General features: G+C 34.7%; 1 protein-coding gene across 2 annotated transcripts in view; it reads left to right on the forward strand.

Annotated features, from left to right (window-relative positions):
* The window catches only part of LOC145291519 (H/ACA ribonucleoprotein complex subunit DKC1-like), a 58270-nt gene that overhangs the window by 2376 nt on the left and 38329 nt on the right, over positions 1 to 17565 (forward strand). Inside the window, exon 1 of one of the 2 annotated variants that reach the window (XM_080137502.1) lies at positions 14624 to 15145. The exons of the other annotated variant lie outside the window; for it this stretch is intronic. Within the exon in view, the coding sequence (XP_079993628.1) occupies positions 15055 to 15145 (91 nt within the window). The 5' untranslated portion in view covers positions 14624 to 15054. Of the gene's footprint in view, positions 1 to 14623; positions 15146 to 17565 lie in introns of those variants that run through there. 2 annotated transcript variants of the gene reach the window in all.

Below are 17565 nucleotides of genomic sequence, written 5' to 3' on the forward strand. Positions count from 1 at the left end.
AATAAAACTTTCATGAATATATTTTTTATTATGCACATTTTGCAAACTTTAAATTCTAAAAGTTTTAATAATTTAAAAGAAATTTTGGGTTTGTATTGCTGTACACATTCGAAAAAGTTGTCAAAAAACAAATATATAACAAATAAATATTATCAAAGGCAAGATAAGTTACTTTTCTACCAAACTGGATACATTTTTTGTTTTTATTCAATGTAACATGTTTATTCAGCTCGAAAAACATGCAGTGCTTACCGTTGTATTGGAAAATTCAAAATAGCGGCCACTCTCTCTTAAACACGGTAAGTTTGGGAAAAGGTGTTATAAATAATAAACTAGACAAAATACTATTAAAAAAACACCGAATATATGCTAACTTATGTCACGGTAACATATAATGAGCGAATTTCTAACAGTATTTTGTCTAGTTTATTATTTATAACATCTTTTCTTGAACTTACCGTGTTAAAGAGAGTGTCGGGCGCCATTTTGAATTTTCCAATACATCGATAAACACTGTATTCGAGCTGAATAAAAACACGAAAAATATATCCAGTTAGGTAGAAAAGTAACTTATCTTGCCTTTGATAACATTTATTTGTTATATATTTGTTTTTTTGACAACTTTTTCGAATCTATGTGTACAGTAGTAATACAAACCCGAAATTTTAATTTATATGCTAAAAGAAATTTTAAAAGTTCATGAGAAATGTAAAAAAAAAAAAATTAATTATATTTATTGGTGTTTCTGCAGTTTATTTTGACATAAAAAATCAGCATTAGCAGCAGACTTCATATGCGGGGATAATATTGCCTTAAGTAATTGACTACATCTTCCGCCCCAGCATCCCCCTTCACCTCTTAATCTTGTAAATAATTCATTAATAAACTTTCAAAATATATTTTTCTTGTTCTCCATTCAATAAGCTCTCCAGTGATATTTGTCTTTTTGAAATCGGACAAGAAATAAGAAAGTTATGACAAAATAACTGTGAAAAATCTTGATATCGGTCACAACTTTGTTAAGGAAATCCATTGATTCTATTGTCAAAAATTAGCCTCAAATTTCAGCTTTAGAATTGTTGTAACTTTCTTATTATTTGTCCTACAGAGGTGGTTCAAGTATCATTAGAATGGTCTCTGCATACTCTTTCTGCTGAGCTGTTCCATTTTAAGATATGTTAACTTTGAATTTTTCTTTCACGTACCTATAGTGTGTACCGATGTATTGGAAAATTCAAGATGGCGTCTCACACCCTCTTTAACACGGTAAGTTTGGGAAAAGGTGTTATAAATAAAAAACTATACAAAATACTATTAAAAACCCACCGAATATATGTCAACCCATGTCACGGTAACATATATTGAGCGAGTTTTTAACAGTATTTTAACCGGTTTTTTATTTATAACACCTTTTCCCAAACTTACCGTGTTAAAGAGAGAATCAGACGCCATCTTGAATGTTCCAATAAATCGGTAAACACTGTATGGTTTTCGAGCTGAATAAACATGTTACATTGAATAAAAACACGAAAAATATATCCAGTTTGGTAGAAAAGTAACTTACCTTGCCTTTGATAACATTTATTTGTTATATATTTGTTTTTTGACAACTTTTTCGAATCTGTGTACAGTAACACAAACCCCAATTTTTTTTATTCAATTGTAAGGTTGAAGTACAGAATAAGTACAAAACACCCTCCCCATGTTAAGAATGGCTTTTTAAATAATAACGTTATTATTTACGTCCGGATCACTCTCTGCACTAGTACCAAAAAAAAAAAAAAATCTGGTGCTCACTGTGCTCATCTATAATTGGGGCGAAAAAGATTTTTTACAAAAAAAATCTCTTAGGTGGTTCTCAATTTCTAATGCAACGTTCTAGTAAATAGATCACCCATTTTAGAATCACTCGACAGTTTTATGTCAAATTTTGCGAATTTAGCCTTTTTAGTCAATGTGCGGACCTGTACGAGAGTGCCCATCCCCTAAAAATGTGTTTTTCACCCCCACCCCCCTCCCCCGGCGATTAATATAGATTACTGACATAAGTATTATATTGGAAAAAAAAAATAATGTCTTTTAAGAAGGGGGTTCACTTTCTTGTTATAACGTTCTAATCACGTGACACGTCGGTAAAGAAATGGGCAGTAAGTCAGGTGCTAGTGAAGTAGATCGTTCAGAAAGTGAATCCCCTTAAGTCATTTTTTTTTTTAAATTTTCTGCTCATATGATACTTAAGTCTATAATCTATGATAATCGTCGGAAAAAGTTATTAAAAAAAAAAACAAATATAAAACACGCATTTTTAGAGGGTGGACACTCGCATAGGTCTGCCAAAAAATGTAAAATGATGTTCCGAATGTGGGCTTTTTTTATTTGTTGTTTGAAAAAGATGTTAAATTGAAATCTAATATTCATATATTATCAAATATTAAATTAATGGACTTATTAAAATAAGTTTATTTGTTTCCTTTAAAAAAATTGCCTATATTTGTGTTTGGGCACTAATTGTTGCGTTGTCAATTTTTCCACATAAGATTTAGCGATGTAGAATGTTTCGATTTGATGGACCCCAGGCTATAAATAGAAGTGAACCCGCACACGCTGCATATTATATATTTACCCCCCCACACACCACCACCAAAAAAACAAAAAACAAAAGAAAACGTTGCTGTTCATAACTATTTTTTTTTTTTTAACTGCGACTCAATTTGGGGCAGACAAGTAATTTTCTGTATATTAATATTATCCAATGTTATCAATTGTTTTCACTGGTGGCCATGTTTTTTCCAACCGAAAACACGCGTATGCGTGGTACAAAAGCACCTCCCACGTCGAATGTCACTGATTGGAAAAAAATTCAGAAAACTAGTCTTCTCCAAATTTAAATGTGATATTCGTTTTGGTGCTTAAGATATAGTCGACAAATCGATTTTTTTAAATATGTGGTTTTAAGCAAAAACAGTATTTAATTGTAATGTTGAAAATAGTAATTTAATTATGAAAATTCATTGAGTAGAAAGTTATTGGTATTTTTTACTAAAAACGATTTTTTTTTTTTCTTTTTTTAAAATTTTTTCGACATATCACTGTTTTTTTTTTTTTTTTTTTTTTTAATCCTCTTCTATCGAGTTTCAAGTAGCACTAGTAAATTCACATGAAAATATGAGGGTAGGGTAACTGGCTCAGTGGAAAAACTGGCACAAGTCTTTATGGTTCTTCATTCTGCGGCCAGGCATGACTTGAAAGCATTTACTGAGGGAGGATTGATGGTGTGGGAACTTAGCCTGTTCCAAATAGGAGCCACTCTTACTAGAGAAGTGGCCACGGGAGCCACAATGATGCTGAATCTGCATTTTCAGGTTATGGTCTCTGGTGGATAGGTTGAGAGCTAGAGCAAGGTCTGTTATAGTGCTAAATGCACTTACTTAATCCGCGCTATTTTTTAAAACGTATTTCCAAGTTTAATTAACGTTTTATGTTTTTTTTATTCAATTGCAATGTTAAAGTACAGAATAGGTACAAAAAACCCTCCCCATGTTAAGAATGGCGGGTTTGTATTACTGTACACGTAGATTCGAAAAAGTTGTCAAAAAACAAATATATAACAAATAAATGTTATCAAAGGCAAGATAAGTTACTTTTCTACCTAACTGGATATATTCTTCGTGTTTTTATTCAATGTAACATGTTTATTCAGCTCGAAAAACAGTGTTTACCGTACCGATGTATGGCGCCTCGCCTCACCCCCTCTTTAACACGGTAAGTTTGGGAAAAGGTGTTATAAATAAAAAACTAGAAAAAATACTATTAAAAACCCGCCGAATATATGTCACGGTAACATATATTGAGCGAGTTTTTAACAGTATTTTATCCAGTATTTTATTTATAACACCTTTTCTCAAACTTACTGTGTTAAAGAGAGAGTCAGACACCATCTTGAATTTTCCAATACATCGGTAAACACTGTATGGTTTTCGAGCTGAATAAACATGTTACATTGAATAAAAACAGGAAAAATATATCCAGTTTGGTAGAAAAGTAACTTATCTTGCCTTTGATAACATTTATTTGTTATATATTTGTTTTTTGACAACTTTTTCGAATCTGTGTACAGTAATACAAACCCAGAATGGCTTTTTAAATAATAACGTTATTTCGGCACGGATCAATAAATGCATGAGTACCTGTAATATATTGGCACGCTGTGTGCGGAATTCTAGAGTAGGAAGCGTGAGATGGGTGAGGCAGGCGTTCGGAGTAGGGCAAATCGGAGAGAACGTCCTTGTACAAGTTTTGTTGCTCTAAGCTGGACCCTTTTCAGAGTGTCCTTTTTTCTTTTTTTTTAACCTTGGGTATCAGACCACAAAAGTATATTCAAAGTGTGGGCGGATAAGGGACTTATAAAGAAATAACATTTTCAAACCACGTGGAGAATTTATTTTCCACATTTTTGGAACGCAAAGGAAAGTCCTTTACTAAATGTTGCAAATTCCTAGTTTAACAATAAATAGTACTCTTCTAATTTTCTTTTCCCCTTTGTGGATGGTTAATTTTTTTAAGTGCATACTGCATCGCTTTTCTATCTGAAGGTCTGCTTATTAAAATTCTCGAAGCGGTTTTCGTTGATAGTGGCGTGATAAAAAAAGAAAATGTTATTCTTTGAGTTTAAAAGAGTGCACACGAACTTTCTAGCCAAAAATTAGTTCGCAAGATAACATTTCAGTGAACCTGCAACAAGATGGTTGCTAAAGATTCCTGATTTTGTGATTTTAATAACAAAAGGTGGTGGTGGGTCATATTGACCCGAATGTTTGCAGTTTGCATATGTCGGAAATGATCAGTTAAATGAAATCACTTTCCATCCTCTCTCCCTCTTTCGTATTAAGAATATGTTTGATAATGGCTGCATACAACTTTTCGGCTCTCAATTGGCTGCAATATGCGTGCAATTAATACAGCGTATTTTTCTAGGGTTTTTTTAATTGGTATGCACTTATTGATCCGCGCTGAAATAATAATTATTTAAAAAGCCATTCTTAACATGGGGAGGGTGTTTTGTACCTATTCTGTACTTTAACCTTACAATTGAATAATAAAAAAAAAATATAAAACTTTAATTAAACTTGGAAATATGATTTAAAAAATAGCGCGGATCACTAAGTGCACTGCAGTGCACTAGCACCCTTTAATTTGCAAACATTTGTTTTCGGTTAACGGGTATAAAAGTCTCTTGAATGCGATTTCCACTTACTTTCGTAAGTTTTGAACCAATTCTTTTCTAATTAAGATATACAATTTTGATAAAATTTATGTAAATCGGAAAATTCCATATAATGAATCGAATTCGATTATAAATTTGATGAATGGCTTGCAGAATTTGACCCGTATCCTCGGGATTTTCCACCAATTATGGTCCGACCATATGGTCACCGGATTAAGCCGAGCAAAGTAACAGACGTAGACGAATTTCAAAACAAGCAAACCGGAAAAAAAAAATTGGTGCTAGTGAACTTACTGATCCGCGCTATTTTTTAAATCGTATTTCCAAGTTTAAAGTTTTATGATATGCTTTTTTATTCAATTGTAAGATTAAAGTAAAGAATAGGTACAAAACACCGTCCCCTCCCCATGTTAAGAATGGCTTTTTAAATAATGTTATTATTTCAGCACGAATCAATAAGTGCACTGTACAAAAAAATAAATAAATAACAAAAACCTAGTGTAAATTTATATAAGTCTTCAGACGTAAAATACAAATATCTGTGCATGAGGTCGCCAAGCTAATCAAGAACCTTGATTCCAGTAAAGCAACTAGCCCTGACGGCATCCCAATTATAGTGTTAAAAAAGCTTCAACCAGAACTTGCTCCCATACTTACGTAACTCTTTAAGCGTTGCCTTAAGGAGAAGTGCTTTCCGACTCCCTGGAAAACCTCATCAGTTTGCCCTGTATTTAAGAATTCAGGTGATAAGTCATCTCCCTCTCAGTACAGACCAATAAGCCTCCTGTGTGTTATGAGTAAGTTGCTGGAATCCATATTAAATAGAGAAATAGTAAACCACCTCAGCAGAAACCATCTTCTTAGTGACACACAATATGGTTTCCGTTCTGCAAGATCTACCGCAGATGTGCTAATGGTTATATCTCACAGGATTAGTGAATCTCTTTACAAAGGTTTCTTTTCTAGGGCTCTTGACATATCAAAGGCCTTCGACAAGGTATGGCATAAGGGCCTACTTCACAAGATTTCCAGCTACGGTATTACTGGAAATGTTTTCTCAATCATTAAATCATTTCTCTCTGATAGGCTCATAAGAGTAGTGGTCGATGGACAAAAATCAGAGGCCTGCAGTATTAATGCTGGAGTCCCTCAAGGGTCAATCCTGGGCCCAACTCTCTCGATCTACATCAATGACCTCCCTAAACACATACTTAAATCATTCGTTGACATCTATGCTGATGACACGACCATCTACAACAACATATCAAAGGCTGTAAATGACAAAGTTCTCTCTGATTCTCACTCCTCTGATCTCGAGCCCATGGTTCAGTGGGGGAAGTCGTGGCGGGTTACCTTTAATGCATTTAAAACCAAACTCCTATCTTTACATCATCAACGCTCTGATCCCCATCTGGCATCAATTGAAATAGATGGCTCTCGTCTAGGAGAAGCCCCGTGTTTTGACAAGCTTCTGGGGTTGTCCTTTACTCCTGATCTGAAATGGAACACATACATCAAGTCTGTTGCCAAGGTCGCTGGAAAGATGGTAGGATCCTTCTACCGCTCCAGAAGATATCTCACTACTGATGCAATTCTCTATCTATATAAAAGCCAAGTACGTCCAAGGATAGAATACTGCTGTCATATCTGGGCAGGAGCTGCTAAAAACAGCCTATCCTGCCTTGACAGAGTACAAAATAGACTTCGTGGCTTAGTGGGGGATGCCCTTTTCTCTACCCTGCAACCTCTCTCCCACAGAAGAGACGTTGCGAGCCTATCCTTGTTTTATCGTTATTTCCATGGCAGGTGCTCGTCTGAACTCCGATTCTTGTCCCTCCTCGCCAATCTTTCACGAAAGACACCCGTCTAGCTGAATCCACTGTGAAAAATTTCCCCCACTCTTTATCTGTGCCAAAATCTAAACGTGGATTCCATGAACAAAGCTTGTTTCTTAGAACTGCACGCCTGTGGAACTCTGTTCCGTCTGTCTGCTTCCCACCTGACTACAACTTGGATGTCTTCAAGTTCAACGTTAACAAATTCCTAATGAACTGCCTTCTTAAGTAAACACTTCATCAAATCTCCACACAAACGTACTGTACTTGCAATAACCCTTATCCCTGAGTGGCTTCCGGGCCTTGATAAGTGGTGACCACTGTATAAAAAAAAAAAAAAAATACCTCTCCACCGTACTGTATATTGATACTCTATGGCTGACTGGGATAGTTTCCGTACATTCATATCTGACCTACCTCTGCATTCCATGTTTAAAAAGGATGTGTCCTCTATAGTATCAGACCTGACCGAATGGTTAATTGTAGGCATAGATGGAATCATACCATCCAAAAAATTCCAACAAAAACCTAACAGCCAGCCATGGTTCTCCCCTGAATGTGCTGCTGCCATCGCACATAGAAATCACTTTTTCCATAGCTACCAATGTAATAGATGTACTGAGACTAAAGCTGCTTTCAGGACTGCCAGCAAACACTGTAAAAGAGTAATAAAAAATGCAAGAGAGCTATATGCTCAGTCTGTTAAATCCAAAGTAGCTGAGCAGCGGCTTGGTTCCCACCAGTTCTGGCAAATAGCAAACAGGATCTTGAACAGAAGCGTGCGTTCTATCCCAACTATTATCAATGGCCCTGAGGTCATCTTGTCAACATCAGACAAGGCTAAACTATTTGCCAAGAACTTTGCAGCTAATTCTACCCTATGCAACAATGTCCATCAACTCCCTGTATTTCCTCCTATAACAGACAACACGCTATGCAACATAGAAATATCTGTGCGTGAGGTCGCCAAGCTAATTAAGAACCTTGATTCCAGTAAAGCAACTGGCCCTGATGGCATTCCAGTTATAGAGCTGAAAATGCTCCAACCAGAACTTGCCCCCATACTTACAAAACTGTTTAAGCGCTGCCTTAAGGAAAAGTGCTTTCCAACACCCTGGAAAACCTCATCAGTATGCCCTGTATTTAAGAATTCAGGTGAAAAGTCATCTCCCTCTCCGTACAGACCAATAAGTCTCCTGTGTGTCATGAGTAAGTTGTTAGAATCCATATTAAATAAAGAAGTAGTCAACCACCTCAACAGAAACAACCTTCTTAGTGACATGCAATATGGTTTCCGCTCTGCAAGATCTACAGCAGATGTGCTAACGGTTATATCACATAGGATTAGTGAATCTCTTTACAAAGGTTTCCTTTCCAGGGCAATTGCTCTTGACATATCAAAGGCCTTCGATAAGGTATGGCATAAGGGCCTACTTCACAAGATTTCCAGCTATGGTATTACTGGAAATGTTTTCTCAATCATTAAATCATTTCTCTCTGATAGATTCATAAGAGTAGTGGTTGATGGGCAGAAATCAGAGGCCCACAGTATTAATGTTGGAGTCTGCCAGGGGTCCATCATGGGTCCAACTCTCTTCCTGATCTACATCAATGATCTCCCAAAACACATACTTAAATCATTCGTTGACATCTATGCTGATGACACGTCCATCTATGGCAACACATCAAAAGCTGTAAATGACAAAGTTCTCTCTAATTCTCTTTTCTGATCTTGAGCACGTGATACAATGGGGGAAGAGAGGGCTGGTCACTTTTAGTTCATCCAAAACCAAGTTTCTATCTTTACATCATCAACGCTCTGCATCCGTAGCAGTATCAGAATTTTTGTAGGAATTTTTGACACCCCTAACACGAAACTGCGAATACAATATAAAAATCTCGTAATTTCTCTGTTAAAAGTGGGTTATTTATTTTCTTTATGGATTATACTTCCAAAATAAACTATTACAGTTGTTTTAAAAGTAATAGAAATTTTTTTTTTTTTTTTTTTTTAAACAGTAATGAATTTTCCGAACTCAATATTTTTCAATTTTTAAACTTTAAAAATCTATCAAAATTTTTCTATTGATTCTATTTTTACGATATTTTCAGGGTCAATGTGAAATTTTATGTGCTTTCCAATAAATCGAATATAATATTTTAGACAAACGTTTTTTTTAAATTCACGCCCCCCCCCATTTTTAAGTGTCTATTAAAAAGTAAATAATTAATTTAGTCACCGAAAGTAAATAATTATTTACTCACAAATTGAAGAGAAAAGGTCAATAAATAATATATTCAAATTTAAAAAAAAAAAAGAAACAGTGTTCTTTTAGAATTTTACCTGTAAAGTTTGAAGTTTAAAACCTTTTTTTTAAACCACGTTATTTGTTTTTTCTTTTTTAAAATGGAACCTTGGTCCTTGCTCCTTTAATTGAAAAAAAAAATTAGGGCTTGAATTACATTTTTCGAGGAGTTATAAGCTTGGAAAGACAGGAGGTCGAATAATTCACGCCTCCCATTTTGAAATGTCTAATAATAATTAATTTAGACACCGAAAAGTAAATAATTATTTACTCACAAATTGAAGAGAAACGGTCAATACATAATATATTCAAATTTAAAACAAAAAAAATATACTGTTTTTTAGAAATTTACCTGTAAAGTCCGAAGTTTAAAACCTTTTTAAAAAAAAACACTTTTTTTTTTTTTTTTTTTTTTTTTCCTTTTTAATGAAACCTTGGTCCTTGCTCCTTTAATTGAAAAAAAAAAAAATTAGGGCTTGAATTGCGTTTTTCGAGGAGTTATAAGCTTGGAAAGATGGGGTGGAATTATTCACTATTTTCACGAAATTTCTGACACACCTACCCAGCATCAATTGAAATAGATGGCTCTTGTCTTGGGGAGGTTCCATGTTTTGACAAGCTTCTGGGTTTGACCTTTACTCCTGATCTGAAATGGAACACGTACATCAAATCTGTTGCCAGGGACACTGGGAAAATGGTGGGATCCTTCTACCGCTCCAGAAGATATCTCACTACTAATGCAATTCTCTATCTGTATAAAAGCCAAGGATGGAGTACTGCTGCCACATCTGGGCAGGAGCTACTAAAAACAGCCTATCCTGTTTTGACAGAGTACAAAATAGACTTTGTGGTTTAGCGGGGGATGCCCTTTTCTCTTCCCTGCGAGCCTTTCTGTTTTATCGTTATTTCCATGGCAGGTCCTCGTCTGAGCTCCAATCCCTCGTCCCCCCTCGCAAAACTTTCACGAGAAACACTCGTCTGGCTGAAACTACTGTCAATAATTTTCCCCACTCTTTATCTGTGCCTAAATTCAAACAAATTACATGAGCAAAGCTTGTTTCTTAGAACTGCACGCCAGTGGAACTCTCTGCCGCTTGCCTGTTTCCCACCTGACTACAACTTGGATGTCTCCAAGTCCAACATAAATAAACTCCTGACAAACCGCCCCCTTAAGTAAGACACTCTATCAAAACCCCCAATTCTAATGATTACTATAATACTATCTCATTGATTACTGTACACGCAATAACCCTTATCCCTGAGTGGCCTCCAGGCCTTGATAAGTGGTGACCCCCATGTAAAAAAAAAAAAAAAATATATATATATATATATACTAGCAAAAGTACCCGTCGTTGACTGGGTTCAAAAACAGCCTACAGAAAATGGACTCTGATTTATGATAGTACTAGCGGGGTTGCACAGGTGTTTAGAGATGTGCGTGTTGGGGGGGGGGGGTCAAAACAAAAGAATAAGAATATAAAAAAAAAATGTTAAAACTTTTTAAAAAATCGTTGCCCGGGTGTTTGTGTGTGTGTCGGGGGGGGGGGGCTTAAAAAAAAAAGGTTTTGGTAAGTAGTTAGGATCGAAACCCGAAGCCTTGAGGCGAAGGTGGAAAAGAAAGTGTGCAAAAAAACCTGACACGTTACCCGCTCGGCCAACAAAGAGCAACTGAAACACGTTTGAATTTATTTAAGTATTAAAAGCAGAATTGACACGTGCCCGCAATAAAAGTTAACTCTGCTGCTTCTATTTGATCTCATTAATGAGGTCAAATAGAAGTAGCGGAGTTAACTTTTGCTGCAAGGCAGCTTTTGGATTTGTTTACCCAACTATGGCTGGTTGTTTCCCCAAGATGTTGAGGAGGGGGAAACCAGCTCCCCATTGTCCAGATTGAATAGCAATTGTCTGATATAAGGAGTTTGGCCCCACATTGATCAAAGCTGATTGCTTCTGGACGTTCCCCGGTGCGATTGCCGGGAACAATTCTTAGCTTTGAATTAGTTTCGGTTTTATAAAAAAAAAAAAGCTGAACGAACACAAGACTGGCTGAAATAGCAATAATTTCGTAAAATTCGATGTAAATAAATCTAGACGCAACGCACGTTCGCAAATCGTACATATTATTATCTAGGGGCTATATAAACAGTTCTAAGCGATAGTACCCCCCCCCCCCCCCCGGGACCGTCGGTGAAAAAATCCTTTTCGCGACATACAAAAAATGCGCGCGTGTATTTGCCTTTAATATATATAGATGATAGATTATGAAAAGGAAGGATTGTAAAGAGATAGCTTCGAATTCGGGGGTATCAAAACCAAAGCAAAATATGATGAAAGTAAAAATAAAATAGATAACCCCATAATTTATTATACCATACCTGTTCACACTGAAACACTTATCACAATAAACCTTGTTAAACTTTGTGACATATTTCCATTCTATGGAGATCAGGCGCGAACGAACATCCCATAATTTTATTATACCATATTTCTTCAAACTGAAACATAATTATCAAAGTATACTTACGCAGATAGATATGAAAAGTCTTTTATTAAAATTTGTGCCTATTTCCATTCTATGGAGGCCAGGTGTAAACGCAGACCCCACAATTTTATTAGACCATCCCTATTTAAGTTAAAACATACTTATCAAAGCATTATTATGTACAGCTATATCAAAAACACTTGTAAACGTTTTTTTTTTTTTTTTTTAATTTTTTATTTCCACACTTTGTGGACCAGGCGCATACGCAGACCCCACAATTTTAATGAATCATCATTATGCCAGATCAAACATACCCATTCCTGTTTCTTGATACATCTTCTATCATTATATGTGATCAGTTTTCTATAATAGTCAACAACCATATAGGAGCCTATTTGTGACCAGACACACACAGACGTTCAGCTTATATATATATATATATATATATATATATATATATATATAAAAACTACTTAATTTACTCACATAAAATTAATATACGGAAGTATAGATTTATGCATAAGCTTTAAAAGTATTTACTTCAAAAGTGCTCAATACGTAGGTAGAGCTAGTTAGTAAGTTATAAAATGTATATGGCGATTAAGCTACACTGAATATTCCGCGTTTTATCCACTTTTTAAAACCCTAATGGGGTTTGTATTACTGTACACATAGATTCGAAAAAGTGGTCAAAAAACAAATATATAACAAATAAATGTTATCAAAGGCAAGATAAGTTACTTTTCTACCAAACTGGATATATCTTTTGTGTTTTTATTCAATGTAACATGTTTATTCAGCTCGAAAAACATGCAGTGTTTACCGATGTATTCGAAAATTCAAAATGGCGCCCGACATTCTCTTTAACATGGTAAGTTTGGGAAAAGGTGTTATAAATAATAAACTAGACAAAATACTATTTAAAAAAACACCGAATATATGTCAACTTATGTCACGATAACATATATTAAGCGAATTTCTAATAGTATTTTGTCTCGTTTATTATTTATAACATATTTTCCTGAACTTACCGTGTTAAAGAGAGACTCAGGCGCCATTTTGAATTTTCCAATACATCGGTAAACACTGCAATACTGCATGTTTTTCGAGCTGAATAAACATGTTAGATTGAATAAAAACACAAAAAATGTATCCAGTTTGGTAGAAAAGTAACTTATCTTGCCTTTGATAACATTTATTTGTTATATATTTGTTTTTTGACCACTTTTTCGAATCTATGTGTACAGTAATACAAACCCGAAAAATTTAATGGGTAAATGTTTACTTTAACTATAACAGAACACGGACCAATAACTTTTTTTTTTTTTTAAGTTTTCGGGGTCGCTGATAACGAATCTGATATTCAAACCCGTTTTTTAATCGTATTGTTAGGTGAAAAATTTTTTTTTATGAAAATTGACAGTAAACTTTTTTTCTTTTTTGTCAATAAATTGTTTTTTTATAAGAAAAGGGGGTACTAGTGCAGAGAGTGATCCGGACGTAAATAATAACGTTATTATTTAAAAAGCCATTCTTAACATGGGGAGGGGAGGGTGTTTTGTACCTATTCTATACTTCAACCTTACAATTGAATAAAAAAAATATCATAAACTTTAATTAATCTTGGAAATACGATTTAAAAAATAGCGCGGATCACTCTCTGCACTAGCACCGAGAAGAGGAATGATTTTTATGAAAATCGTAAATTGTTAGGTGAAAGTGCAGAAGTTTTTGTTTCAAGAAAATTTACAAATTATTTTTTGTTAACAAATGTGATGAAAATAAACAAATCACCCCAAAAAGTTAAAAATCATTTCTTTTTTTGGTACTTGTGCATTTAACGAACCAGACGTAACTCAGCATTTGCTCGGCTTTGTCCGGCGCATGACGTCAACAGCCGGATAAAACCGAGCGTTGCCGATAAAATAAAAACAACGCTACAACAAAATAACTGTACAATGAAATTGTAAAATGTAGAAACATTAAAAAAATTAAATAAATAAAAAGCAAAAACCTACCGTTCATTTATGTTTTTTTTTTTTTTTTTTTTTTTTTTTTTTTTTTTAAATTATTGCTTGGAATTGTTTTGTTTTCAAAATAAATACATATAAGACAAGTTGGTAAATGTTTCGTTTAGGTCCACCTCCACAATTTTCTTAAAAATGACGACATTTAAAGGTTTTCGACTATGCTGAATACGAAAATCGCATTGAAATGTTGCAGAGATAAGTAGTTATCAAGATAGAAAAAAATGCATTATGCACGGTAATTTTGGCGGCCATTTTTTACGCGCATGCGCGCGCGCCCTAAGCAATCAGAATTTTACACGAAGGAAAAAAAACCAAGATGGCCGCCAAAATTACCGTGCATAATGCATTTTTTTCTATGTTGATAACTACTTATCTCTGCAATATTTCAATGCGATTTTCGTATTCAGCATAGTCGAAAACCTCTAAATGTCGTCATTTTAAAGAAAATCGTGGAGGTGGACCTAAACGAAACATTTACCGACAAGTTTTTTTTAACTTTTTTTTTTTTGTCTGAACTGTTTTTTTTTTTTTTTTCAATTTTTAACGTAAAAAGGGGGGGGGGCAGGAACACGGATTATTTGTACATTTTTTTCGCCAGAAACAAGGATTTGTAGAAAAGTTTGATAGAAAAGTAACTTATCTTGCCTTTGATAATATTTGTTATATATTTGTTTTTTGACAACTTTTTCGAATCTATGTGTACAGTAATACAAACCCCTTTTTATTAGTGGAAGGTGGGTTTCGGCCTTCCTATTTGGTACAGTGACCAAGAAACCCTCCTTTTCGGCGGGCTCGTATCCACCGAAGACCCAGACCACCGGTGTCACAAGTCTGCCGGCTGTTAAAAACGGACTCGTCGATTTCTACTGTTGGGCCTCCAATCTGCCGGAGATTCCTAAGAAAATAGTCCCTGCATTGCATCACGCAGGAAAATTTTCCAATCCACAATTGTGTGGCGAGAACGTAACCCACATTCGCGATGGAGATTTTTTGTAGATGCCATCTCGAACGTCCATAAGTATATTATTTTTATTATACATGCGATGGTTAGTCGGGATTTTGAGAAGAAGGTTCCAATCCTAATGGAGGTCCATCGACAACATGTTACACTTCTACACCTCCAACCGTAACCGTCGGAAAGGCTTGTTCTCTTTGCAAGTACACAATCCTGGCCAAAATGAAAATAAACACCTTTTCTCTTCTGCCAACAATTTCCATTGCTGGCAAAAGTTTAGTGCAGCCTCTGGGGTCTGGAGCTGGTCCGCAAGGTTTGTAATATTCATTATTATTTCGTCAGTTATCTTTTTAAAACAATTTTTTTTTTTTTTTTAAACTCTCTTCAAATAAGCGTTTCTTGAGTTGTGACACTCTTCCAATTGATAGCGAAATTCTCGTCTGCTTAATCGGCAACGCTCGGTTATATCCGGCTGTTGACGTCATGCGTCGGACAAAGCCGACCAAATGCTGAGTTACGTCTGGTTCGTTAAATGCACAAGTACCCTTTTTTTTATATACAATAAAAAAAATGTCAATTTGGCGTTTCAACATTTGAGCAACGCTCGGCTTAATGGCATTTTCAAGTTAAATGATATCTTTTATATTAAATTGTTAAATGAAATTAGAGAATAGTTAGAAAACCCCCTCCCCTTCTATGTTAAGAATGGCTTTCTAAATGTTATGTCAGCACGATAACAAAAGTGCATACTGCATAAGTACTACTACGCTCTCCCCTTCCATGTTAAGAAGTTTCTAAATAACATTATTTCAGCACGGTCTATGTTCTTCATACAGAAATTATTTTATATAACAATTATTACGAAACTTTTGCTGATTTTCTTTGACACCTATTACTATGTTTTTAATCAAAATATGAAGTGCTTAATATCAGGAATCGAATACGACTGGACACAGTTTATTACGGACTTAGAGTTGGGCATTCCTCGGTTTTACCAAAACTTCAATAAACCCAAATTCTCATATACGTTTAAAGAACAGCTCAGTTCACATTTTTTTTTAAATACTTGTGCAGTTTACGGACCATGATGCTGACATAATGTAATTCTTTAAAAGCGCATTCTTAACATGGAGATGATAAATAAGTAGATAAAAAGTAAATTATCTTGCGTTTATTTATTTATTTTTCATTTACCAAAAATTTCTTAATATAAAAAGAAAAATTGAATGAATACTCAGTTTACATTTTCACAAAATATTTTTTAGGCGGCAAAATTTTCCAAAGTTCATCCGAAAAAAAAAGTTAGCAAATTTAATTGCAAAAAAAAGGGGGGGGTCTTGTTTAGCAGACGATGCTTCAAGCGTTTTGAGAAAAATGGCGACTGGTTTCTGCAGTTTATTTGAAATAATTTAAGAAAACATCTCAATTCTATTATACTGTTTTAAAATTAATATGAAACTCATACAATTGAGTTTACATAGAAAAAGTTTTTTTTTTTTTTTTTTTTTTTTTTTTTTAAATTAAAATATTTCCTTTCTTGTAGACACGATTTTCCTGTGTAAAAATAACTTTTGGTCACGTGATTTAAATTAACCAATCAAATGGCATGAAACGCAAACCTTTGTTTTTGAACATTGTAAGCGCATTTTGATTTAAAACTTTGAATCGGTTAGAAATAAAACGCACAAAAATGAATCTCACGTAGCGTTTTAATTTAAAATGCAGCAAAACTACAGAATAGTTTAAAAAAAAAAAATAGCGGTGCTTATTTTCAGGTTTTACAATATCTTTCTTTTGGTACTGGTGCAGTCACTGCAGTGGTGCACTTATTGAACCGTGCTGAAATAACGTTATGTAGAAAGCCAGGTAAATGTTACCTTACGCTACAACAGAATATCGACAACTCTAATTTGGTTTTTAGGGGTATTCGAGGTCGCTGACAACGAATCTGATAATCAAACCCGCCGCAAATTTACCGTTTGTATGGTATGAACCCCTAGAGACCTTGGGACTATTTTGTGCCATTTCACCGCCTTCGGTAGTGTTTTTCTTACATGATACGACGTTACGTTCGCGTGCGAACGGGCGTAGTGGGGCGTCTTATCACATCGCGTAGGAATCTTTCAAATAAGAAAGCTAAAAAAAAAAAAAAAAATGTGGTTTTTTAATGCTTTTTTTAATTTATCAAAAAATAAAGTTTTCACTGGCGGTTTGCAAAAACATAACCACCAAATACATTTTTGTTTTTTGTGCTTTTCAGGGGGGGGTATTCCATTAGCAGGTGCTTCTGCAGTTTGATTAACCATTTTTCCGTAATTTACCGGTTTTGCCGACATTTACCATTTCACAAAAATTCTGTTTACATTGGGGAGGGGCGGTGGTGGTGCTGAGGCGCGCGCGCCATTCTTAAGATGAGGAGAGGGGGGTGTTTTGTAATTCTGTACTTTCACCTAATGATTTAATAATAATAAAAAAAAGATATCCTAAAATTTGAATTTAATTTGAAAATACTATTTAAAAATAGTGCGGTTCAATAAGTGCATTAGCACCTTTTTTTTATGTTATTGTTAGGTGAAAGTACAGAAGTTAGAAAACATTCCCCCTCCCATGTTAAGAATGGCTTTCTAAATAGTTAACATTATTTTAGCACGTTACAATAGGTGCGTAAGTACCAAAATGATTTAGACCATACCGACTTGTATACTTTTAACTTTTTTATGAAGATCACTGAAG

The sequence above is a fragment of the Euprymna scolopes genome, chromosome 12, assembly GCF_053919585.1.
Source record: "Euprymna scolopes isolate OS-2025 chromosome 12, ASM5391958v1, whole genome shotgun sequence".
In the NCBI taxonomy this organism is placed as follows: Eukaryota; Metazoa; Mollusca; class Cephalopoda; order Sepiida; family Sepiolidae; genus Euprymna; species Euprymna scolopes.